We start from the raw sequence: 26,934 nt of genomic DNA on the forward strand, positions 1-26,934 counted from the left end.
ATAAATAGAACATTATAGTAAAAATACAAAATAGAATTTTATTTGGTCTCTCTTTTTATGTAATGTTAATTTAACCGGGAAAAAATATATATGTATGTGTGTGTGTGTGTGTGTGTGTGTGTGTGTGTGTGTTTCACGTGCGTCCAGTTACCCTTGACTTATGACAGTGTTTATGTGCCTACTAAGAAACACGCGGAAGGGGGCGACATTTCATCGAAGACCACAGCATCAAGCGTTTCCGAAACGGAATTTTTACCGGGGACCCCGGAACGCGATTGAGCTAGTATTGGGCGGGTTTTGTTATGCAAACCTGGCAACCCTGCATAGGACAGCACGTGCAAGTGTTTTAGGTTCCGCACAGAAAAACAACTCTGCAAGTCCATGATTACTTTGAAGCAAGCCTCCTGACGCGGTGAGTAATAGTAGTATTTATACTGTACTGTGTATTTTATGGATGGACATTTCAGGCGTGTTTGATACTATTTGACATAACGGAGTAGGGGAAATCTTCTAACACTTTTTACCGTTCACTGCTTTTTCTTCCCTGGATAGTTAAATCTACTATAAAAATACGTAAACTGTTGAACATCTTCACCGTTTTATCCAGGAAAAAAATAATAAATTAAACGCATGGTAACTCACAGCGAGGCGTGTTATCACTACATTAGGCTATTGGCCAGTGTTTTGAGACGTTAAGAAGAATGCAAACTAAGGCTTGGCGTATAAAATAGCCTACTATCTAGTTTTTTAAGCTGTATGTTCCATAACATATTTTAATGCTGGGTCATTCATTCTACAGAAACGTCCACTTTTGGTATGGCAAGATGTCTTAAAATGTGTTTCTTTCTCTAACATTTAAACTTAGACCACATTATTAGATTACGCTTTGACTTTATGAATACACATAAATGACAATGACAAATGATAATATTTTTTTGTTGTGCATTTATTTAAAGACCGCATGTACCTTTTTTTTTTTTTTTTTTTTTTTGTCACAGGTGTTACCTTAGTTCTCTGGCAATTTTAAAGGTTTTTATGAAATGTTATTTCTCAATTATTTCAGCACATGCAGTCAGAATTACAGAAAAATAATGATAATGCAAAAGATAAGGAGATTATGTGTTATTTATTTTAATCAGGTTTGTTAAAAGTGTGATTGAAGATGTTAGTTCATTTGCGCAACCATTTGCTATAACAATAAAAATATTTGAAAAACAGTTATAAACAAGTAATGATGCTATCCTTTAAATCTTAATTCTTAAGTGTAGCAGAATTCAATGGATGTAAAATTATGATCATGTCACATATGACACATTTTATTTAATGTGACAGACAAAAAATAGTAACACCAGTGACAATGAATCACCAGTGATGCATACATAAGACCAAAGATCCTTATTCTTCAACGATAATTAAGTAGATGGGACTAAATTGTTACATTTGGTATACAATCAAAGACTTATCATTGACACTTAGTGAAAGCAGTTCGTAAAAGATCATAAACAACATTTTAAAAATTCATATGAAATTATGATTTTCTGATTAAAATTTCTGACAACTGAAAAGAGACAGTGGACTTTCCATGGGTTTTTCTTCATAGATCTTCAAGAAATAGGAAAAGGGAAGTCAAGTGATGTCATCATTGTGATTTTTATTTCAAAATAAGAAATTTTTGTTAAATGGTAACACCAGTGACACAACTCCAGGGGACTACTACATTCATTATATATTTTATAATATTTATTCCACATTTTGTTTATGTCATTTACATCATATATTTGATAGTTATGTATACATTATTGTATTTTAAATGGTAGAAAAACCTGTTTCTGACCTCAAAATAAAGCACTTTCCCTCTGTACATGACTGTGAGGACAAGCACTTCTGTGGCGCTTGGAATTCTTATAATTAATTAAAAAACAAATATTGCCACATTGATGGCTCAAGAAGGTGTAATTGTTCAAGTAACATATTGTTTCATTTTAAAATATAAAACAATTGTAATCCTAAAGTGTTTTTCATGGTAATATGTCTGGGGCTAGGCTAGGGACAGAAAAGTGGACGTTTCTGTAGAATAACCCTGCTAGTAAAACTTGAAAAGCACAAATCATTGTTCTGGACAACAGACATTTTAATCAGTGAATTGTAGAAAACAAGCTTAAAAATTGGATATTTAAATAGAGCTGAAATACAGCACTTGTGACAACCTCCCCATGTGACAACTTGCCCAGGTCTCTCCTTCAGCTATTTCTTTCTTGCATTTTACCTTAACTACATTTTATAGTTCATAGTGGAATTTGATGCAAGTAGTAATATATAAATACATGCTCTTTTGAACAGTTTTGCCTCGTGTTACTGTGCGTGTCAGTTGCTTGCAAATTATGACTTAATTTTAATAGAGCAAATCCTTTATGACTTTTTATTATCAGCATCGAAGGATGTTCATATATAAAGAAGCAGGCAGTGGCACACGGATACCGTGGTTCATATGCACCCTTCTCTCACTTCATGGAGTAATATCCGAAACCAGTAGAGCACTGGATATAATGAAAAAATATCCACTAATTGATGGGTAGGACTCACTTATCACTTTATCACTCACATGTATTTTTAATCTGTACTTTAAACATAACTGGTTTATGATATACAACTGAGAATACTGAATGGCAAATTACTTAATCGGGTTGTACTGTAGTTATCAAACAAATACACCACCTGCTATAAAAATGGTGCAGTGATGTCTTTTGATTTCATACTGCTTTTCTTTCTCTTTACTTAGACACAATGACCTTGCACTACGTCTGAGAATGTTTTATAACAACAGATTGTCCAGGTTCAGTCTGCATAACATTGCTCATGCGGTTACAGATATCAGTCGCCTCAAAGCTGGTCATGTTGGAGGGCAGGTAATTTCTGATTTTGACTTGAATTTATATCTTTAAATATCCTGTAATTTGTAAATTTAAAGTCACAAACCTACATTTGTGTGTACTGACTTGTTAAAGACACAGACAGATCAAGTGCTGGGCTTGATGCACAAAGTTGTTCTGCCCCAAACTCCCCAAATTCACACACAGCTTCTGAATTGTACAGTTTCATTTAATATATTAAATATATCATTAATATATAAATATTTAATTATTAGGTTTGTAGAGTTTCACCCAAACTGTATACTAAATAATTCGTTATTGAGCAACTCCTTACACCTAGAATTTATTCCCCCTATTCGGAATTGTAAATTTTAACCTGTGGCCTGTTTTTAACAGTTAACAGAACTCCGCTCTCCTCTAAAACACACATCTAAATGAACAAAAGAATGGCTTCAGAAAAGAAAGATTAATCGCCACCTTGGAATTATAAGGTTCTATCTGCATTCTGAGTGGTTTTGAGATATGCCCTCACAATTTAACAGATCTGGAACGTTTTTGCAAAGAGTACAAAAATATTCCAAAGTCAAGATGAGCCAAGCTGATAGACAACCTATCCTAACAGAATGATTGCTGTAATAAAATCAAAGGGTGCTTCAACTAAGTTGTTCAGGGGTGTGCACACTTATGCAGTTAATTATTCCAAGGCTTGGTTTCATAGATAAGGCTTAGATTAAGCCAGGATTAGACCTTAGTTCAATTAGGACATTTAAGTAGCTTTTATAAATGTACCTTATAAAAAAACATTATTGGTGTGCATCTTGAGCCAAAAAACTGGCACTGTCATTTTTTAAGATATGTCAGTGCAAGTTCTCTTTCAAACATTTGCACGGTATCTCACTGTGGGAAATGGCTCGGGGTGGAAGCACCAATTACACCAATCATGACAGTGACGCAGGAGTCCCGCCTCCCTAAATATACAGGTGCTGGTCATATAATTAGAATATCGTGAAAAAGTTCATTTTTTTTTATTGTAAATTATTTTAAAAAATGAAACTTTCATATATTCTAGATTCCCTACATGTAAAGTAAAACATTTCAAAAGTTTTTTTTTTTTTTTTAATTTGTTGATTAGAGCGTACAGCTACTGAAAGTCCAAAATCCAGTATCTCAAAATATTAGAATATTTACATTTGAGTTTCATTAAATGACCATCCCTAAAGTATAAATTCCGGGTATCTCTTGTTCTTTGAAACCACACTAATGGGGAAGACTGCTGACTTGGCAATGGTCCAGGAGACAATCATTGACACCCTCCACAAAGAGAGTAAGTCACAGAAGGTCATTACTGAATGGGGTGGCTGTTTACAGAGTGATGTATCAAAGCATATTAAATGCAAAGTTGACTGGAAGGAAGAAATTGGGTAGGCAAAGGTGCACAAGCAACAGGGATGACCGCAAGCTTGAGAATACTGTCAAGTAAAGCCGATTCAAACACTTGGGAGAGCTTCACAATGAGTAGAATGAAGCCGGAGTCAGCGCATCAAGAGTCACCAAACTCAGACATCTTCAGGAAAAGGACTACCAAGCCACTTCTGAACCAGAGACAACGTCAGAAGCATCTTACCTGGGCTAAGGAGAAAAAGAACTGGACAGTGAACAGTGGTCGAAAATCCTCTTTTCAGATAAAAGTAAATTTTGCATTTCATGTTGAAATCATGGTCCCAGAGTCTGAAGGAAGACTGGAGAGGCACAGAATCCAAGCTGCTTGAAGTCTAGTGTGAAGTTTCTGAAGTCAGTAATGATTTGGGGGGGCCGTGACGTCTGCTGGTGTTGGTCCATTATGTTTTATCAAGTGCAAAGTCAATGCAGCCATCTTCCAGGAGATTTTGGAGCACTTTATGCTTCTATCTGCTGACAAGCTTTATGGAGATACTGATTTCCTTTTCCAGCAGGACTTTAGCATCTGCCCACAGTGCAAAAACCACTTCCAAGTGGTTTGCTGACCATGATATTACTGTGCTTTATTGGCCAGCCAATATGCCTGACCTGAATCTATGGGATATTTTCAAGAGAAAGATGAGAACCAGTCGATCCAACAATATACAGATGATCTGAAGGCTCAATAGTGCCTCAGCAGTGCCACAGGCTGATCACTTCCATGCCACACTTCACTGATGCAGTAATTTGTGCTAGGAGCAAGTCATTTGCTGTAATATGTCGTGCCGATCAAGTATTGAGTGCACAAAAGAACATACTTTAAAGAACTTGAACTTTTCTGTTTTGCAAATCCGTTTTTTGATTGATCTTAGGAAATATTCTAATATTTTGAAATACTGGATTTTGGACTTTCATGAGCTGTACGCTCTAATCATCAAAATTTTAAAAAAAAACTTTTGAAATGTTTTACTTTACATGTGGGGAATCTAGAATATATGAAAGTTTCATTTTTAAAAATAATTTATAATAAAAAAATGAACTTTTTGATGATATTCTAATTATATGACCAGCACCTGTATACCGCTGCCGGTGGTCCCTACTTCATTCTCGTTCTCTTCCCCGTGAAGATCCTTTTGGGAAGCTATCCTAGCAGATCCTCGCAGGGAGTGGCCACTAAACATTTCAATTAATGAGCTGTTTTTTTTGTTTTTTTTTGGTACGTCTCCGAATGTGGCTGTTTATTCCTTTATTCTTCCGAGGGTATATTCACTGTCAAAGTGAATATTTTTCTTCTGCTGTCTTTTCTGGTGGGAACTAGTGCGTCGAGGCGAGTTCTCATTTTTCATATCTCGAGCTGTTACAGCTCATTTTTCCTTGAGTGGTGTGACAGATTAATATCTCTGTGTTCACATCTCTGTTATGGCGACTGTGAACCCACCTAGCTGCGCAGCTAAAGATAAAGATCCCTCTCACCTGTGCACTTGCGGGTCTATGATTTCGTCCAAAGACTCTCATCCTCTATGCATTGTGTGTCTGGGAGTTAGACACGCACAGGCCGTGCTCGTGCTGCCCACACTGGTCTCTTTTCCCGTTAAGGGTATTAGAGTGCAGAATGCGAGTCCCGGCCGTGAATAAGGAGGATCTAAGTTTTTCCGTGCCACCCACGGAAAAAGACAAGGCTGCTCAGCAAATCAAATGTAGATGGGGAGAGTTAAAGGACGGAATCTCTCCCGAACTTCTCCCTCTCTTTGAATCAGACCCCTTGGCGGGGGATAAAGAGGAGGAGGAAGATGATGAGATGATTGCTCGTCTCTTGGAAGAAGATTTAGAGGAAGATGAAGAGGATGCAATTCTCCCTCCTAATCTCTCCTCCAGGCCTAGCAGTGAGACAGGTGAGACTCCCTTCCCCATACAGGGAGACTTAGATCTTATTGAAATGTGTAGGAAAGCAGCTGCTAAACTCTCTATTGACTGTTCATCACACCAGGAAGGCCAGGGAACAGAGAGGAATTTATATGATGAGAAGAGGCTGTCAGAGCTTTAAAGGTCCCATGGCATGAAAATTTCACTTTATGAGGTTTTTTAAAATTAATATGAGTTCCCCTAGCCTGCCTATGGTCCCCCAGTGGCTAGAAAAGGCGATAGGTGTAAACCGAGCCCTGGGTATCCTGCTTCGCCTTTGAGAAGATGAAAGCTCAGATGGCCCAATCTGGAATCTTCCCTATATGTCGTCATACGGGGAAAGGTTACCTCCCCTTTCTCTGCTTTGCCTGCCCATGAGAAAATAAGCTATTTTTTTTTTTTCTCGAGAGACATCATGGCTTGCAAACGAGCGAAGCATTGCAGTTGCTCAGTGTTTGGATGTACAAATGAACACCGAAGTATTTTTTTTTAGTTCCTTCATCTGAGCCTATGAAGAAACCAAAAAGGTAGATGTAATAATGGCAGAGGTCTGACTAATATAGTGGCGCTGGTTAGTGTCTATAGCTGATAATTTATTTATATATATAATATAATATGATAGCAAATCAGAGCAACATGAAAAGCCAACAACGTAGGCTAGCATTAGCTACATGATAATAACTGTAACAGCATACATAAACAAACCAACTAAAGTACCGTATCCAGACACAATATTTTAAACTAACCATTCTGAGACGTCCTGCTGTAGCCGCTGAGTTGCAACTTCTTCATCCGGTACTTCTCCATCCGGATCAGATTCTGGGTCAAACTGAAAAGATTGAACGACTGCGTGTCTATGAGCCATTGTGATACATCCACTGTCAACATTAGCGCATGGTACCGTGGCCGCAAGCTGGTTAAGGCCACACACCCACCCTCCACCTTGCCCCGCCTCTCTCCTCCTCATTAGCATTTAAAGCTACAGACACAGAAATGGCACGTCCTAAGGAAAGCTCATTGTGGGACTGGCTCGTAGTGGCTGAAATTCTGCACCAAGGCTGAATTTCGGGAAAGAGACTTCAGATACAGTACTAGGGACCACTTAGGCCTATATAAAAGCATCCAAAAAGCAGCATGACATGGGACCTTTAAATGCTACCTCACTGCTCACAGCATATCAGGCTGAGCTCATCCGTTCTGGATTTACGGAACCTCAACAAACACCTCAGAAAATACAAATTCAAAATGTTGACTTTAAAGACGTTATCACAATGTATTCGTTCCAAAGACTGGCATATTTTCACATAAGCATCTACCCAGCACACAAAAAATTCCCCAGGTTTGGGGGACACAGCCTACGAGTTTTTGACAGTTTCCATTCGGGTTGTCACTAGCCCCAAGGGTGTTCAGCAAATGTGTGGAAGCAGCTCTGACACCATTGAGAACAATGGGTCTAAGAGTATCAGCATATTTGGATGATCTATTACTGTGTGCTGCATCATGGCAGCAGGCAGAGAGAGAGACAAAAATGCTTGTGTCTCATTTGGAGAGCTTAGGCTTCAAGATAAACAAGACAAAAAGCTGCTTGGTGCCCACACAAGAGATAATTTACCTGGGTCTCAGACTGAACTCAGACCTGTATCAAGCATTTCTGTCGGAGGAGTGCAACAGACCAGTTCGGGGACTGTTTATCCCTTTTTCAAAAAGGAAACAGAGTTCCATTCAGACTTTGTTTACGTCTTCTGGGGCTGATGTTCTTGACAGTTTCTGTCATTCTACTGGAACTGTTGTGAATGAGGGAGTTCCAGCACTGGACAACGGCGCAGTGCTTGTGTCCAAAACGCCACCTCAACCGCAAAATGATAGTGACGTCACTCTGCATGTGCACTCTCCATCATTGGTCAGACAACACCATGGCGGTGGCATACATAAATCGCCACGGAGGCACATGCTTCCCTCAGCTTCACAGTCTGGCACGGAAACTATTTTTGTGGGGCGTGGAGCATTTTCATTCACTACGGGCAATGCATGTCCCGGGAATAATAATTGTGGGGGCGGATCTCCTGTCCAGAGGAAATCCTCTGTATGGAGAATGGACTCTCCACCCTTAGGTAGTGAGCCAGTTGTGGGAGAGGTTTGGCCGAGCTGCCGTAGATCTCTTTGCCTCGCACAAAAACACTCATTGACCTCTACTCTCTGGCGAGAGATGGTGCACCTATGGGTGTGGATGCTCTGGCGCACCTGTGGCCAAACACACTACTGTATGCGAATCCTCCACTGAGTCTGATCGTACCAACACTAAAAAGAGTAAGGGAATGCGGTCACTCAGTCATACTAATCGCCCCAAACTGGCCAGAGAAGTTGTGGCTGACAGAGAGAATTCATAATTCAACTCCTGTGCGACCAGCCCTGGCCACTTCCGTTGCAAAGGGACCTCCTCTCTCAAGCGTGTGGGGAGATTTTTCACCTAGACCTGGACAAAGTGGCTCTTTGGGGTTTGCACAGGGTTTCAAAGCCTCGGATTCTGCCGTGGGATCTGTCTGTGGTCCTTAATGCACTATCTCAGTCCCCTTTTGAGGCTATAGAGAGTATGGAATTAAAGCTCCTTTTGCTAAAGGCTGCTTTATTATTGGCTCTTTTGTCCGCGAAAGGGGTTAGTGAACTTCACACTTTCACTGGCGCCGTTGTACTGTGGCTGCCGTCACATCATCCAAGTGGTTGCTGCACACTGGTGGTGGATGAGGAGAGACCCCCCTGATATGATTGTAAAGCGCTTTGGGTGTACAGTTGTACATAGAAAATGCGCTATATAAATATACCATTCATTCATTCATTCACATCAGCGCCTGTCCCGCTGGGTAGTGGAAGCTATTACAGTAGGTTATAATAGCATGGTTCTCTGTCCCACAGAAGGGCTGAGGGCTCATTCTACCAGAGGTATGGCCACCTCAAGGGCACTATTTAAGGGCGTTTCAGTTCAGGACATTTGTGCAGCAGCAAGTTGGGCATCGCCTCACACATTTGTCCGATTTTATAGACTGGATGTCACTGAGCCATCACTGGCTTATTCCGTCCTAAGATATCGAGATACCGAGTGAATGTTTAAAAGAGAAATTTAGGTTACTTACCTAACCTCAGTTCTCTGATAACATGAGCGAGGTATCTCACCACACTTCCCTACTTGCAATGCACGGAGAAGAGATATGCTGAGAATGAAGTAGGGACCACCATCAGTGGTATATATTTAGGGAGGCAGGACTCCTGCATCACTGTTGTGATTGGTCTGTTAACTGACAGACGTGGTGGTAATTGGTGCTTCCAGGATTGGTCACGCCCTGAGGCATTTCCCATAGTAAAATACCTCACTCATGTTATCAGAGAACCAGGGTTACGTAAGTAACCTAAAGTTGCTTTCAGTTGAAACAACTCACACATGCATTTTAGTCTGGGACTAGGCTTAAGCCTTGCCTGTAAAACCGGGGGCAAGTGTTTTTTTGTGTGTTTTTTTTCTTAGAAATGTGTCACTTTGGTTATCATTGGAATTCCATGGGCCAGATTTACTAACAGCTTGCGCCATCGCAAACCCTTGTTTGGCGTTAAACTACTGTCGTGGTTTACTAAAGACACGCAGTGCAAAATTAGCGCTGGTATTTAAGCCATTATTTATCGCCCAAAAAAAGCATGTCTTAACCCATTTTGCGACATGTCTGCAATTGTTTCTGCTAGGAGGAGACATCGCAGAGAACCGAGAGTGCGTGGTAGAAGGGAGAAAATATTTTCCACTCGTGTTAATTTCTTTGGAATGCCAGAGGAAGACATTATCCATACATTACATGTAACAAGTTGCGCCTGTGTTGCCCCGCACTTGATGAGCATCAGCTCTGCTTATTTACGACTCAACGCTAATTTGCACTGCTCTTGGTAGATTGTGTTGGTCATTATGTAAATGACACTGTGTCTGTGTTCTTTAATTTGCACTTCAGCAGATCACGCGCAAAACTCGCCACTCCCATCGGCGCATTTATGGAATTGCGCTCTCACGCTAATTTGCCCTGTTTAGTAAAGCTGTCCCCATATGTTGTAATTTTTACATTAATGGTGCAAAAGTTCTGAAATTAATTATCATTCTTAGATTTTTTTTTACATCACAAAAAACAGCTGTTTTTAACAGGGATTTTTAGATATACACTGTATAATTTCTTTAATATGTCATTGTTTTCACTGAAGCTGCCAATTGCTCAAAAAAGTGTTTTACTACTCTTCCTTAAAATAATTCCTTGAACAGTTTGGGCTCACAAGTGAGCATCCAGATTGCTCTTTTTTTTTTTTTTTTTTTGTCAGTTTGTGCCAGACTGGAGAGAAATAAGCCCTTGATATTTGTCAGGTTTTTGCAGCGTACGTGTTGTGCACGGCTCAGGACAAGGATGCTGTCAGACTGACATTGGAACAGATTGATGTAATTCGTCGTGTATGTACTGAAACCTCATACCTGGAACTGGTCACCACAGCTGAAGGTACTGTAGCCCCTTAACCTCCACCTGACTAGTAATATTCTGTTAGAAATACTCATGCTGTAATATTAATGTTTATAAAATTGGTATATCATCTAAATTAAGAAACAGACAAAAAACTTTTTCTTTTTCTTTTTCTTTTTTTTTTTTTTTGTGATTTTGAGGGAGATCTACAGTCGGTAGAAAACTATTTGACACAGTTTTCCCATGACTGATATTGCTTCTAGTCCAGACATGTCTTCTCTATTCATCTATTCATCAATAAAAAAAAGTAAAAAGCATCTGTGGTTCCTGCCAATTGAACACAGGCTTCCCCATAATGTTATGTCATGCATCTTCTTGCAGTTTGTTGCTTAAAGGGATGGTTCACTCAGAAAAATGAAAATTCTGTCAATTATTCACCCTCTTGTAAAAACAGTCATTTGAGAATTTTTTTTTTTTTTCTCCCATGCAATGGATTTCAATGGTAACCAAAACTGTCTGAGTAACACTTTACAATAAGGTTTCATTAGTTAACATTAGTTAACTACTTTAGCTAACATGAACTAAGAATTAACAACACTTCTACAGCATTTATTAATCTTAGTTAATGATTATTTCTCAACATTTACTAATACATTATTAAACTCAGATGTTGTATTTGTTAACATTAGTTAATGCACTGTGAACTAACATGAACAAACTATGAACAACTGGATTTTTATTAACATTAACAAAGATGAATATCACAACAAATGTATTGCACATTGTTAGTTCATGTTAGTTAATACATTTAACTAATGTTAACAGATGAGACCTTATTATAAAGTGTTACCACTGTCGGGTAACCAACATTCTTTAGAGAATTTGTGTTTCACAGAAGAAAGAAGTCATACATGTTTGGAAGACATCAGGGTGAGTAAATTATAGAATTATAGACAATTTTCATTTTTGGGTGAACTATGCCTTCAGGTTTCTTTGGTTTGCACATGAATAGCCTCTCCAGGCGAGGATGTTGTAAATTATCTCCAGCGAATTCCAATTAACAATCTTGTCCACACTTGCAGTGTAAGTGAAATGAGAAGAGACAATGCAATCTCACCATCTACCTGTCTAAGGATATCTTCACTGAACAAGATTGGACCAATACAGGCTATATGTAATGCTGTAAAACATCCAGACTGCATTTCATATACACTACTGTTCAAAAGTTTGGGGTCAGTAAGATATTAAAATAATTGTTTGAAAGAAGTCTCTTATGCTCACAAAGGCTGCATTGATTTGATCAAATCCAGTAAAACAGTAGATTTAAATGTAACATTTAAATAGCCATGAAAATAGCCATAGATGCTGATATGGCAATAAAAATAAACAAACAAATAATCTATTTAAATATATTTTAAAATGGAATTTATTCCTTTGATGGCAAAGCTGAATTTTCAGCTGGCATTACTCTAAATCTTTACTTTTGAACAGTAGTGTTCTGTGTGAAATAAGTGTAGTACTCTTGAGTGACATAGTTTCAGAAAATTGATATTCTTAATGTTTAAATACAAAATGCGGTTAAATTGAGGAGTAAGAAGTAACTCATTCTTAATGTCTGACATAGTCAAAATATACAGTGACAACAATGGACTTTAAGGATCACCTTTCAAACAAGCATCAATTCAAGACACAATTCAAGTTTTGTTTTTTTTTTGTTTTTTTATGCGGACTTATTTTATCCATAGACATAATAATTTTATACTCTACAAACTTTACATTCTATCCCCTACCCTTACAGAAAACATTTAGCTTTTTTACTTTTTCGATAATAATAACAATTTAGTATGATTTATAAACTGTTTTTCTCATGGAGACCGGAATTTTGTCCCCACAATGTCAATAATTTCAGGTTTTACTATCCTTGTGGGGACATTTGTACTCTACAACGTAGGGAATACCTGGGCCACACAAACCAAAACTAGTACTATATTAACAAGCCATAGAGATTAATAGATGTTGTTTAATATAATGTAGTAAGACCTAAGACCATGACAACATGATAGTGGACATACGTAGCTGTTTGAAGACTGAACAGTGTCAGCTGACTTTAGCTAAATGACAAGTGCCTGGTTTAGCAACAACTACAGCTGTATTTGGCCATGATCGCAGCACATGATCTGTTCACCTCATTTTACAGGGAAATATAAAAGCAAATAGATTATTATTGATGTGGAGAGGAGATAAAAATAAAAGGATCGCACATGGTTTTATATATTTGTGTCTTTCAATTGTTGATAAATATTTTTGTGGGTGAATGTGTGTTTAAGGAATGAGGAATAGTACAAAAATCGCATGTCTCATCAGTGTGGAGGGAGGCCACTCCATCGACAGCAGTTTACCAGCACTACGCATGTTCTACCAGCTTGGAGTAAGATCCATGGCCCTCACACACACCTGCAACACGCCATGGTAAATACTCACCATACATGTATAGTACAACACATGCTGATAATAATGTGTACAGTCATAAAAACATGTTTTTTAATAGTGAATTGAGAGAGGAGCACAAATACAACACATACTGCATACTTACAGACATATATTTCATATAGTTCAATTATTAAACTTTCTTCTGTTATGTCACTTGTAGGGCTGAGAGCTCATCTAGTTTTTACTCATTTTACCAGCGGAAGAACAACAGCTTGACAGAATTTGGCAGGGTAAGGTTTTCTTCTTGATGGATATGAGTCAATAAATCAATATAAAATGAAACCGATGTGGATTAAGTTAATATTATAAGATGTTTAACCTGAGATAGCTGAACCAAAGTTACAGTTGTATTTAGTGGGGAATTTGACCCTGTATTAAAGGCCTCTTTCGACTTCTATATTTGGAAATCCCTTTCTTTTGTCCTCTTTTTGAACCCAAAGACAGGCTAAAAAAAATGCCTTCGATCATGGAGGAAATATTCATGATGATTTTTATATCCTGTTTGTACAGTAGTTCATTGTTCTTAAAAAATGTTTTTGTAGTTTTCTGAGCATATGTGTGCTAAAATTGCTAAATTTTTTGCTACCTACTGTATGAGATATGAAAGATGTCCATCTAAACATCATTACGCTGTTGTGGACAGTTAACCTATTATGTGATATGAATCAAGTACATGAGAAACTTCAGCACACTCTTCAAAATCTGAATCTACTTAATGAAAAAAAGCTGTTTTCATAATTATGATGCATATACTTGTTTTTGAAGTGTAACAATTATCAGTACATATTTTGCAGTGAAATTCACTTTGGCACCGATTAAGTTTGATTTACATCATACAAATCATACAAATTTACCCTAACTTGAATTAAACAGAATGGATCAGAACTAACTGCTTTGTATTAGTACTTAATGAATTTAATCATTTCCAAATGTCTATCTCCACCTGCTCACCCCAGGAAGTGGTGAAAGAGATGAACAGGTTGGGAATGCTGATTGATCTGTCTCATAGTTCCTGGGAGACAGCCAGAGCAGTGCTGAATCATTCTACCGCTCCAATTATTTTCAGCCACTCCTCAGCCTATGCTATCTGTAACAATACTCGCAACGTACCTGACGACCTGCTGCAGCGTCTGGTGAGACTGATTTTTGGTTTGCTACATTAAGCCCTATTTGGTCAGGACTAATTTGTGTTTCACAGATGTACTTTGTGACTTTAATACTCTCCAAAACTGCTGTGTGTGTGTTCAAATGTATGTGATTGCTGATATTGTACTATCCTAGTGTTTCTCCTCATGTGTTTTTTGACCTACCTGAGAAGCTGTTTGTGCACCAATCTTCCACATGCTTTCATTTTATTTAAATATATTCCAACGGAAAAATTAAAAATGAACAAAATTAATAAATAGAGTCAAATCGTGGAAACTGCTAAGACTTCTCATTTCAATATCAGGTGTCAGCTAAGATAATTGTCTAGATTTCTGTGCTCACTTATGTGAGTTTATTATAAACTGCCACTTCTATAAACTTGTGTGAAGTTTATTTATAGTGTTTTTATAATAAATTAAAATTATATCAATAAATAATTCATTAAATTACTTTTCAATTCATTAAAAGTTATTAAAATATACATCATACATGATGCACGCAAGCACAGCTGAAGACCTTCTGTAATGCTTCTGTAGTTCCAGTACATGAAATCACAGACATTGGGTGAAATGTCTGTCTACTAGTCTCATCCGAATAAGGCTTTAGACAAAAAAAAAATAAATTGGCAGTTGCCAAAGCTCTAAAATGCTGATTTCACTCACTAAAGACAATAGTGGCACATTCCGCTTAAGTTTTGGCAGTAAACAAGCAGTTTTTGTCTACTTTTACCTACATAACATGTATGATATTTTGAAAAGGACAGACTTTGATCTCTTTCTAGAAAGCAAATGGTGGGCTTATCATGGTAAACTTCTACAGCCTTTTTGTAGCATGTTCAGATACCACAGACGTGTCTACTGTGGCTGGTAAGACAACAGACATACAATTTTTTTTTTTTTTTTTTTTTACATTTATTTATTTATTTTGTTTTCATTAGAAACTTTTTTTTTTTTTTTTTTTTTTAGATCATTTTGATCATATAAAGGATCTGATTGGTGCTGAAAGCATTGGGATTGGAGCAGACTTTGATGGAGCACAAGGGCAAGTAAACATCTTGTCTACATCTCATCTACATTTACGTTACAGAACTCTCATGCATAAAATGCACACTTTTTTGTGTTTATTTGCCTAATGTGCCTCCATGGAATCCATGCTTTAATTTTGGCAGAAATCTTCAATGTTTTCTGTAGAATATTACAACAATACCGTTTTACATATGTGCCCATTTATAGATGTTTGGCTGATTTGATAATGTTTTCAGCTACCAATAAGTTTGTAGTACTCTCAGCACCATTTAACACATTTTTCAATATTTAAATCCATTGAAGAATTCCACACATATCCCTGAGAATCACAAAGAAAAGCATGCAGATTCCACATGGCCCACGTGGCTTGTGCCCCTTATATTTTTGTTTGTGTGTGTTTATGTGTACCGGTGTTATTACAGATTCCCTCAAGGGCTGGAGGATGTCTCCAAATACCCAGCACTAATTGAGGAGCTGATATCAAGGAACTGGAGTGAGGAAGAGCTGGCAGGAGTGCTAAGACTGAACTTCCTTAGAGTGTTCCAAAAGGTTGAGAAGGTCAGGAAATAATTTCTTGTGTTCAGTTCCCAGTTCAGTTAGGTCAGGAAAAGTATCTATAAATCGTGGCCTCTTTAGGGGTAGTACAAATATATACTGTAGCACACGCATAGTAAAACGATAGTGAATATAACACTGATACACGATTAAAAATAATGGTTCCAATATTTTTTTTTTTTTTTTTTTTTTGCAGTGATGCCATAGAACCATTTTTAATTCCCTAAAGAACCTTTCAGTGAAAAGTTCTTAAAATAACCACTATAAAGAAACTTTTCTGCAATGGGAAGGTTCTATGGATGTTAAAGGTTGTTCAATAAAAGGACCTTTATTTTTAAGATTATTGTATACTTACATATACGTTCTGAACAGATATTTGGAAGAATGTCTGTAACCAAGCAGATCTCGCCCCCATTGACTACCATAGTAGGAAAAAAAAATACTATGGTAGTCAATGGGGGGCGAGATCTGCTTGGTTACAAACATTGTTCCAAATATCTTCCTTTGTCTCCTTCCTTTCAGTTCAGCACCTGTGAATCTCCTTTTGGTTTTCTGTGAATATAGCAAAGCTTTTAACTCTTTGAAGGTGTCCTCTTCTTGACTCTTTCTTTTTGGCACTGGATAACTCCAAAAGACAGCCCTGCCAAGTAAACTCCCTAAGCTTTTTTTATACACATTCTTAGATTATCTTACTCCTCTGTCTCTTCCTTTCTTGTACTACAATGGTGGTCTTTACAGCCAGATGGAAATTCCTCCCAGCTCCTTTTATTTATTTATTTATTTATTTTTTAAAACTCCTACTGCCTCTCTGTCCTGCACACAGTGATCCCCATTAATTTATCTGATCACTGTAAACTTAAAGTCCTGCGACGCGGGGAAACGCATTTTTGTGTTGTAGCACTGAGGAAATGAGCACCTATAGGTCATTGCCTATTGTTGACTTTGTCTCTGAAAGTCAACAATAGGCAATGAGACAGAAGCAACAGAAGTGATACTTCCTCATGCATAGTACCGCAATTATGGTCTGTACAAGCTCTTTCTCATGAATAAATGCAGAGAAGCGCTCAGAACTGGGTGACGTAAATTCGCCCCGCAAGCCTATCTACACGCTCCGAGGCCCAAATCTACGTCAGATTTTGTGACGTAGCTTCGACTTTGCTTTTCAAACCGGAAGTACGAAATTGCTCTGAAAAATGCAAAAATAACCAATTTCCACTTGTTACTAAACTTTACAAGTGCTATAAGTGTTTTCAGTGACATTCAACCTGTGCATATCTGTTCACATCTCAAAAAAATGTGTTGTGGGGTTTCATGACCCTTTAAGACCTATGCTCATTACAGCCATGTACAAAATAAAAATAAATAAAAACAAACAAAAAATAAACCAGAAACTTTATATTTTCTCATCTTCCACCCTCAGCTGACCGCTTCAAATTACAGTTATTGCAACACCCACTAAAAAACAGCACCTAAAACAAAAGGTCTCAAATCTGTCTCTTACTATTCCTATCCCTAGTTATAAGTGAACTGCTGCAAAACCAGAGTACCATGACAGAAAGAGACCAGATACCTAGCATATAAATATGCATATCACACCTTACCATGCTCTTCTTGATAAGGTGTGATAAGGTTCCTCCAAATGTCAGTGCACTGGCTCTGCACATTCAGTCTGAGGAGATTTAATCTAAATGCACTCAGTTTGGACCGCAACCAACGCAAAGATTATTTTTCACTTGTTTTCCCTATTAGCCTTACATATCACTTCCACAAGCTACAGAAAACCCTGTCTTCTTGTGACTTTAATTTGCTTTTAGTTGTAGATAGTAGATCTTTAAATATATTTAGAAATTTCAAAACACGTTTTTTTTTATATATATATTAAAAAAAAAAATATTACATTAAAAAAAAGTATATTAAAAGTATATCATTCAGTGTGGTCACAGCACATTTGGAAATATGTTAAATCTCTCTCTCTCTCTCTCTCTCTCTCTCTCTCTCTCTCTCTCTCTCTCTCTCTCTCTCTCTCTCTGTCTCTGTCTCCATATGTTCAGGTACGTGATAATATGCGAAATACTTTACCCAGCGAAGCTGAAATCCCATTTTTGGAAGCAAACAACAGCTGTCGTGCGATACTGACTAAACCACCCAGGCCCGACGGTAGCTATCGAAATGGAAAAGCTTCATTGATGCCTGTAAGAGCTATTGCCTGGTTTATTGTACTTTTGATCCAGTTACTGTAGTCTTAACATCAAAACAACAAATCATCCAGAGACACTATCTAAATCCAATGTTTTACGACACTGCTTTGAGATTGCCTTGCCAACGCTTGATTTAAATCTCAAGACAAGCAGTTGAAGTAAATTTGCTGACTGAAACTGACACTCAGGTCTTTGACAGTTTTGGAAATTTATGTTTGGTAACAGTTTCTGAAGAAGACAGTTTATAATGGTTTATTAATATGCATAGCTAGTGTACAGATCACATTTCTGTAAATTAATAAAAAAATAGAGATTTATGTTCAGCTCATGAGATAACAAAATTAAGTAACAAACAAACAGCATACTGCCTGCATCTTATACTGCCATAGCATATCAGTAAAAGGCATCTGTTTCTTTCATTCTGTCTGTCTGGTGTTTCTTTTTTGTAGCAGTAAATATAATAAATTATTATTTTTTTATTAAATAAGTTTTATTATTATTATTATTATTATTATTATTATTATTTGTTTCCAAACATTTCTCAAACACTCCTTTTACCTCTTAACTTGGACCAATAAGTAATCCCACTTCAAACTCACACCACTGAGCAAGTTGACATGTTGAACTGTTCAAACTTGGAGATTAAACTTTTGGAAGCACCAGAAAGCCATAGTGTATACTTATATATATCTGCAGATGACAAATAATGCTTTATAATACGATACGATAATATGATAATACTTTGTTCAATATAAATTATTATAGAAGAAAAACGATACTCGTCACCTTTCTGATGCAATACCACCTGTTTTTAGCTAGCTTCTTTTTGTTAATCCATGAGGTGTACAGTTAAAGGTTGTCTTTTTTCCAAGGCAAAAATAAGGTGTATACTACAAGAAGCATATTCTGCAATTCATAGTGCACTTTATTGTAACTTTCATATTTTATAGTTTTTAAAATATATGTATCTTAATACTATATACCTCATGTTTCATTGAAGTGTTTAATTCTTCTCTTCAACATTGAAAACTATACAGATGTAACATTATACAACCAGTAACAGATCATTGCCTTTATATTCCAGATATAAATGTTGTTAGTCAAAAATATTTTCTTCTTTTTGTATAACAAATGTATATTGTCTGTATTGTCATGCCCTAAAAAAGAATAAAGACTTTGTATCAGTATCCAAAATGTCTCCTCCTCAGTGTGAGTTGCATACTAAAATTCAGTACATTGAAAAAAAAAAAACTCTTCTCTCTTAAGAACAAGTGATAAAAATGCAGTTATAAATTAAAGCTGCAAGCAGCATTTACCGGGGTTCAAGCATTTAAGGCCTTTAAGCACATAAAAAGGTATAATATTTTATTTAGCAAGCATGTAAGCACTTATATCATAGATGGAAAAGACCATTTACAGCCAATACAGGCAATTCAGTAAGGAAAAACATGGCTTTTAAAGGTTTTTTGACCGTTATAGCACCACCTATTGCCTGATCTCCACTACTTTTTTGGGGTGTCCTCAGAGTGTGTCCATACATATGTGTGCCAATTTTGGTGAAAATATCTCATTTCGGTTTGAAGTTATAGACACTTATATATAGGAGAGCATAAAAAATGACTCATGAGCGACTTTGATTGGATTTTTTTCCCCCTTCCTATCAAAATTTTGACATTTGGGCTTTAACATTTAGTTAATCAACTTAGGCTTCGTGTTTCCTACGGTGGTTTCATCTCGATCGGACTAACGGTTTCAAAGATATTCGCGGAAGTTTTTTAAGCGCTAAAATACCACGTGGCACAAACCGTAAGGTGAAACCTAGCATGTTTGGTATCGTTGGACTCGGCAAGGATTCAGGAGTCTAAGGACGTGACTCTCGTGAAAATAAGTCAACCACACCCACAGTTATATACAACCTTTTTTTAAAGGTTTTTAACAGATATAGCACCACCTATGGTCCGATCTACACAAAAATTGGTGCTTGTGACCATTGCAATGCTGCATGTGCTCACCTATTTTTGTGAAGTTCTGAGATCTCATTTAGGCTTTATAGGCTTTTGGGTATATTTAGCCACGCCCATTTTCTAAATGACCCAGATATAGTGACCCAAAGGGTAAAGTTCAACTTTTTTTTGATAATTATTGATTTAGAGAGTCCAGAGAATTGTCCTGCACTGGTTTCGTTCCGATCGGGTGAAAAACCTAGGACTAGTTTGCAAAAGTAGGTTTTTCACATATTTGCGAATAATTTATGAATGATTTGATTGACAGCATTGGTTCTTGAGGCAAAGTTGTTCAGAATGAGGAGATCTATCCAATGATATGCATATTGTGTGGATCTGTTAAACACCACGTGATTACTGAGGCGTAAAAACTCGTTAGCGCCAACTAGTGGCCGATTTCTTTCAAAATTCTTACAGACCTCCAGGTCCGTGAGTTGAACATGCTCACCGAGTTTCGTTCCCGTCTGCCTCCGTTAACCTTGTCTAATAGGTGCTCAAAATTCATTGGCCGATGGCGGCCATGTTTTTTGAGATACGCCAATGTCCTCATAGACTATCATGCCCCCTTGGACCAAGACACTGCACGCCAAATTTCAAGTCGATCGGACTAACGGTTGCGTAGTTACAGCTGTTTTCATATTTTTTTCAAGTTATAGCGCCACCTAGTGTCCAATCGACGCGATTTTTTTTATCGTGACCAAAGATTGAGCCCGTACACATGTGAATATCTGCAAACACACGTGCAAATATCTCATTTCTTCCTCGAGTTATAGCCATTTTAGTAGAAGTGGCTCTGCCCACATCGTACGTTTTGGCGCCCCTTGGCGACCGTGAACCAAAATTTCGACTTTTTTTTTTGATAATTATTGATATTCAGACTCCAGAGAACATTTCTGCACTGGTTTGGTTCCGATCGGGTCAAAAACCTAGGACTAGTTCGCAAAAGTAGGTTTTTCAAAAAACCCAAAATACCCAAAAATTTCGCCAGCGTGACGAACGAATCCGAGACATGCATCTTGTCCGCCTTGAGCCAAGGATTCCAACGATATCCTTGGGTTTCAAAAACGTCACTTCCGCTATGCCCGCCGCCATTTTTGTGTCCGACACAGCAACACAGCAGCGCTTCATTGTACTGATGATCATCTTTAGCTTCTAGCTAGCGCTCAAACAGCAACACAAAACATTAATAACTATGATTATGGCTGTCATATTAATAACATTATAATTGTATACACTATTGTAATAAAATGTTGTGAATTGGGCTTATATGGTTGCTGTGTTTCGGCGTGTTGTTACAGGAAGAACGTATCAACAACAGAGCTGCATTTACGTTTCTTAGTTTAAGTTCATGCGTGCATGATTTTGTGCAAATTTAAGTTGTAATATTATGTTTATCTTGTATAAATATATCTGAATTATCATTTATAGAATGTGTTCTGCTGAGTTAATTAACCTTCTAGCAAAGCACTTCAGTTTATGGGTGTTCATCTCTTCAGCTTCAGCACGAGCAGCTCAAACAGCAATGATATCTTGAGACGATTTGGAAAAAATATCGATATTTGGGAAAAAAAAAAAAAAATCTGTTATTGTTTGTGATCCTTATTTTATTACACCCAACTGTGTTTTGTCCCTTAAAAACATTATTACAGTAGTGCCCACGAGAATAAGGTGGATATCTTGTACATATTCATCGCCGTAAACCGGAGAAAGTGTTACCAAAAAATCTATTACCTAACAAAAATATAAATAAAATAACATAAAATACCTAATTGCAAACAAGTCATTTGACAACATTATTTAGACAATAAAGAAATGCATGTGCCATGGTGGAATAAATAATTGGAAATAAGGAAATGATTTTAATCAAACCATATGTTGATGAAAATAATACGAGAACAATACAAGTGCTAGTTATTAAAAATAATGCATTAATGTTTTTGAAAAAAAAAACATGAAACATTTTTAATATTGCAATAATAGTAAACATCTTTAATGACTGTTTGAAATATCATAATTGCTGTTTGAGCTGCATACGCTGAAGCTGAAGAGAATGAATACCCAAACTTGAGCAAGAAGGTTAATTAACTCAACGGAACACATCCTATATAAGATAATTCAGATATTTATACAAAATAAAAATAATATTACAACTATTTGCACAAAATCACACACAGATGAACTTGAACTATGTAGTCAGCTGTTGTGGATCCTTTCTTCCTGTAACACGTCGAAACACAGCAACTAAGCCCAAAGAATTCACGTTTTATTACAATAGTGTATACAATTATAATGTTATGAATAAGACACAGCCCTCAATAGTTATTAATGTTTTGTGTTGCTGTTTGAGAGCAAGATGATCATCAGTACAATAAATCTCTGCAGGTTAACGAAACGCATCCTATATGAGATTAATCAGATATTTATAGGCTACATACATTTAGTATTACGACTTTTATCTGCACGAAATGACGCGAGTGCTCGAGTGAAGCTTGAACTAAGTTATGTAGTAGACGCGCACTTCCCACAACACTGAAACAACAACACAGAGAATTCACAACGTTTTATTACAATAGTGTTCTCTCATCATAATGTTATGTAAATGACAGTCCCAGTAGTTATTAATGTTGTGCATTGCTGTTTGGCTGCGAGTGGTGTGGTCCCTTCTGACTGAAAGCCAACAATTCCGCCAAACTAACTCCTTTGGGATCGAATAAAATTGTAGCTCTTGGGTTTCTCCGACGACCGTTTAAACAGCTAACAGCACCACCTATCCCAGGCATATTGTAACCTTGTTGTGAACTTTCTGGGAGTTTCGTTGATCTTCCTCTGGTAATTGTGGCTGCTGTGACCATAGACTGAAACAGGTCGCGCAGCTGTGACCGGACACAAAAATGACAGCGATAAAACACAGTGACGTCACATGAAACCCATGGATAAGACACTTGAGCCTGGGCCGAACGGTTCAGGAGTTATGAGCCATTTTGTACTTTTGACCGCTGTAGCGCCCCCGTCAGGCCGATCGGGGCGAGACTTGGTGACGTTGTAGGCGGTATGAGTACTACCAGCCCTCAAAGTTTCAAGTCTCTACGACTTACGGTTTGGTCTGCCCGATCACTTTTAGGGGAGAATGCTGATCCTTGGAAAATTTAACTATTACAATAGGGTTTCAGCGCTACGCGCTTGAACCCCTAATTACAAAATCTACAGAGCTATTCATATCCAATATATTTATCCCATTCCAGCTCCTTTGGTTATTTTCTAAAGCTAATACTTCCAATATAATGGGGAGTTTCTACAAATAAATAAGGCAAAATAAAAAATAAAAAAATAGAAGCACTCATGGAAATTTAAGTTAAGCACTTGTGTTCTGAATGGCAGTCTTGAATGTACTAGGAAGTACTAGATCTGTTACTTGGCCAGTGAAAGTCAAGATAATCGAGTGTACTTTATATATATATATATATATATATATATATATATATATAATATTGCCATCCTATACAGAAAAAAAGTTATGCATGTAATTTTATATATTAAGAGGATATGTAACATTTTTAAAATGAGTCACTGTTAACTGTTGTGAAATATTTCACTTGGTTCTAACCCAAACCATGATTTTCTACAAAAAAAGAAACACCAGACAGACAGAATGAAAGAAACAGATGCCTTTTACTGATATGCTATGGCAGTATGAGATAGTGCAACAATGCTGTTTGTTTGTTACTTAATTTTATCATCTCATGAGCTGAACATAAATCTCTATTTTTTTTTTTTTTTAAATTAATTTACAGAAATGTGCATTCTCTCTATAGGCACGTCAGTATGCGGAGATGATGAGAGTCAGCAATGTCAACTTCAATTTTGCAGCTGACACTGATTCAGAAAACATTACTTTATTAATAAACAATTTAAATGTCTCCTTGCTGTTTTTGTCACATTCATAATCATTACTTTTGCCGGTGCTTTATGGCAAGCTTTATTTATGCGCTTGAGTGCTATATACTCGTTACTGAAAAAAGTAACGCCGTTTTTCCCATCACTGCTTATATATATCTGCAGATGATAAATAATGCTTTATAATACGATACAATAATATAAAACTTTGTTCAATATAAATTATTATAGAAGGAAAAAAAATACTCGTCACCTTTCTGATGCAATACCACCTGTTTTTAGCTAGCTTCTTTTTGTTAATCCATGAGGTGTACAGTTAAAGGTTGTCTTTTTTCCAAGGCAAAAATAAGATATGCAATGCAAGAAGCATATTCTGCAATTCATAGTGCACTTTATTGTAACTTTCATATTTTATAGTTTTTAAAATATATGTATCTTAATACTATATACCTCATGTTTCATTGAAGTGTTTAATCTTTCTCTTCAACATTGAAAACTATACAGATGTAACATTATACAACCAGTAACAGATCATTGCCTTTATATTCCAGATATAAATGTTGTTAGTCAAAAATATTTTCTTCTATTTGTATAACAAATGTATATTGTCTGAACAGTTGTCATGCCCTAAAAAAGAATAAAGACTTTGTATCAGTATCCAAAATGTCTCCTTCTCAGTGTGAGTTGCATACTAAAATTCAGTACATTGAGAAAAAACAAAAACAAAAAAAAAACTCTTCTCTCTTTAAAACAAGTGATAAAAATGCAGTTATAAATTACAAAATCTACAGAGCTATTCATTTCCAATATATTTATCCCATTCCAGCTCTTTTGGTTATTTTCTAAAGCTAATACTTCCAATACAATGGGGAGTTTCTACAAATAAATAAAGGCAAAATAAAAAAATAAAAAAATAGAAGCACTCATGGAAATTTAAGTTAAGCACTTGTGTTCTGAATGGCAGTCTTGAATGTACTAAGTACTAGATCTGTTACTTGGCCAGTGAAAGTCATGATAATCGAGTGTACTCTGTGTGTGTGTGTGTATATATATATATATATATATATATATATATATATATATATAGCCATCCTATACAGAATAAAAGTTATGCATGTAATTTTATATATTAAAAGGAAATGTAACATTTTTAATTTTTAAAATGAGTCACTGTTAACTGTTGTGAAATATTTCACTTGGTTCTAACCCAAACCACGATTTTCTACAAAAAAGAAACACCAGACAGACAGAATGAAAGAAACAGATGCCTTTTACTGATATGCTATGGCAGTATGAGATGTGATGTTTGTTACTTAATTTTATCATCTCATGAGCTGAACATGAGTCTCTATTTTTTAAAATTAATTTACAGAAATGTGCATTCTCTCTATAGGCGCGCCCAGTATGCGGAGATGATGAGAGTCAGCAATGTCAACTTCAATTTTGCAGCCGACACTGATTCAGAAAACATTACTTTATTAATAAACAATTAAAATGTCTCCTTGCTGTTTTTGTCACATTCATAATCATTACTTTTGCCGGTGCTTTATGGCAAGCTTCATGTGTGCGCTTGAGTGCTATATAGCCTATATTAAACGCTCATTATTATGGTTTATTCTCTCCAGTATTTAAGAAATTAAATTAATATAAATGTGATTAGTCAACTAATAGCTTAAATGAACAACTACTAGTCAACTAGAAAAAACTTTGCAGGTCCTATAGCTGAGAGAGAGACTACTCAGATGAATACCTCTTCAGTGCTCAATTATAGTAACGTGGCATTTTTTTTTTTTTTTTTGTCAGTAATGGTAACGGCATTGTAAAGGGAGAAAAAGTAATTTGTTGATTACTCGTTACTGAAAAAAGTAACGCCGTTAGTAACGCCGTTTATTTATAACACTGTTTTTCCCATCACTGCTTATACAGGTGCATCTCAATAAATTAGAATGTCGTGGAAAAGTTAATTTATTTCAGTAATTCAACTCAAATTGTGGAACTTGTGTATTAAATAAATTCAATGCACACAGACTGAAGTACTTTAAGTCTTTGGTTCTTTTAATTGTGATGATTTTGGCTCACATTTAACAAAAACCCACCAATTCACTCTCTCAATAAATTAGAATACTTCATAAGATCAATAAAAAAAATATTTTAAACAGAAATGTCAGGCTTCTGAAAAGATTGTTCATTTCTATGCACTCAATATTTGGTTGGGCCTCCTTTTGCATGAATTACTGCATCAATGCGGCGTGGCATGGAGGCAATCAGCCTGCGGCACTGCTCAGGTGTAATGGAAGCCCAGGTTGCTTTGATAGCGGCCTTCAGGTTATCTGCATTGTTGGGTCTGGTGTCTCTCATCTCCCTCTTGACGATACCCCATAGATTCTCTATGGGGTTCAGGTCAGACGAGTTTGCTGGCCAATCAAGCACAGTAACACTATGGTCATTGAACCAGCTTTTGGTACCTTTGGCAGTTGGGCAGGTGCCAAATCCTGCTGGAAAATGAAATCAGCATCTCTATAAAGCTTGTCAGCAGAAGGAAGCATGAAGTGCTCTAAAATTTCCTGGTAGATGGCTGCTTTGACTGTGGACTTCAGAAAACACAGTGGACCAACACCAGCAGATGACATGGCAGCCCAAATCATCACTGACTGTGGAAACTTCACACTGGACTTCAAGCAACATGGTTTCTGTGCCTCTCCACTCTTCCTCCAGACTCTGGGACCTTGATTTCCAAATGAAATGCAAAATTTACTTTCATCTGAAAAGAGGACTTTGGACCACTGAGCAACAGTCCAGTTCCTTTTCTCCTTAGCCCAGGTAATACGCTTCTGACGTTGTCTTTGGTTTAGAAGTGGCTTGGTACGTGGAATGTGACAGTCGTAGCCCATTTCCTGAAGACGTCTATGTGCGGTGGCTCTTGATGCACTGACTCCAGC

The 26,934-nt window shown here is 36.9% G+C and overlaps 1 protein-coding gene across 1 annotated transcript; it reads left to right on the forward strand.

The window, feature by feature from the left end:
- Window positions 1-213: 213 nt before the first annotated feature.
- On the forward strand, window positions 214-19,285 carry dpep2 (dipeptidase 2). Its single transcript, XM_051899402.1, has 11 exons — window positions 214-412; window positions 2,430-2,572; window positions 2,780-2,906; window positions 10,594-10,723; window positions 13,012-13,153; window positions 13,335-13,404; window positions 14,131-14,307; window positions 15,102-15,186; window positions 15,286-15,361; window positions 15,768-15,903; window positions 17,952-19,285. The coding sequence occupies exons 2-11, from the start codon at window positions 2,439-2,441 to the stop codon at window positions 18,138-18,140; spliced, it is 1,266 nt and encodes a 421-aa protein (XP_051755362.1). The 5' UTR covers window positions 214-412; window positions 2,430-2,438; the 3' UTR covers window positions 18,141-19,285.
- Window positions 19,286-26,934: the final 7,649 nt, after the last annotated feature.

Source organism: Ctenopharyngodon idella, chromosome 7 (genome assembly GCF_019924925.1).
Source record: "Ctenopharyngodon idella isolate HZGC_01 chromosome 7, HZGC01, whole genome shotgun sequence".
Lineage (NCBI taxonomy): Eukaryota > Metazoa > Chordata > Actinopteri > Cypriniformes > Xenocyprididae > Ctenopharyngodon > Ctenopharyngodon idella.

Bases quoted from the DNA above. Each gene is read 5' to 3' on its own strand.
- dpep2 (XM_051899402.1), top strand. From the start codon at position 2,439: ATGTTCATATATAAAGAAGCAGGCAGTGGCACACGGATACCGTGGTTC. The intron at 2,573-2,779 runs GTAGGACTCACT...CTCTTTACTTAG, and splicing joins AAATATCCACTAATTGATGG to ACACAATGACCTTGCACTAC. The intron at 15,362-15,767 runs GCAAGTAAACAT...GTGTTATTACAG, and splicing joins GACTTTGATGGAGCACAAGG to ATTCCCTCAAGGGCTGGAGG.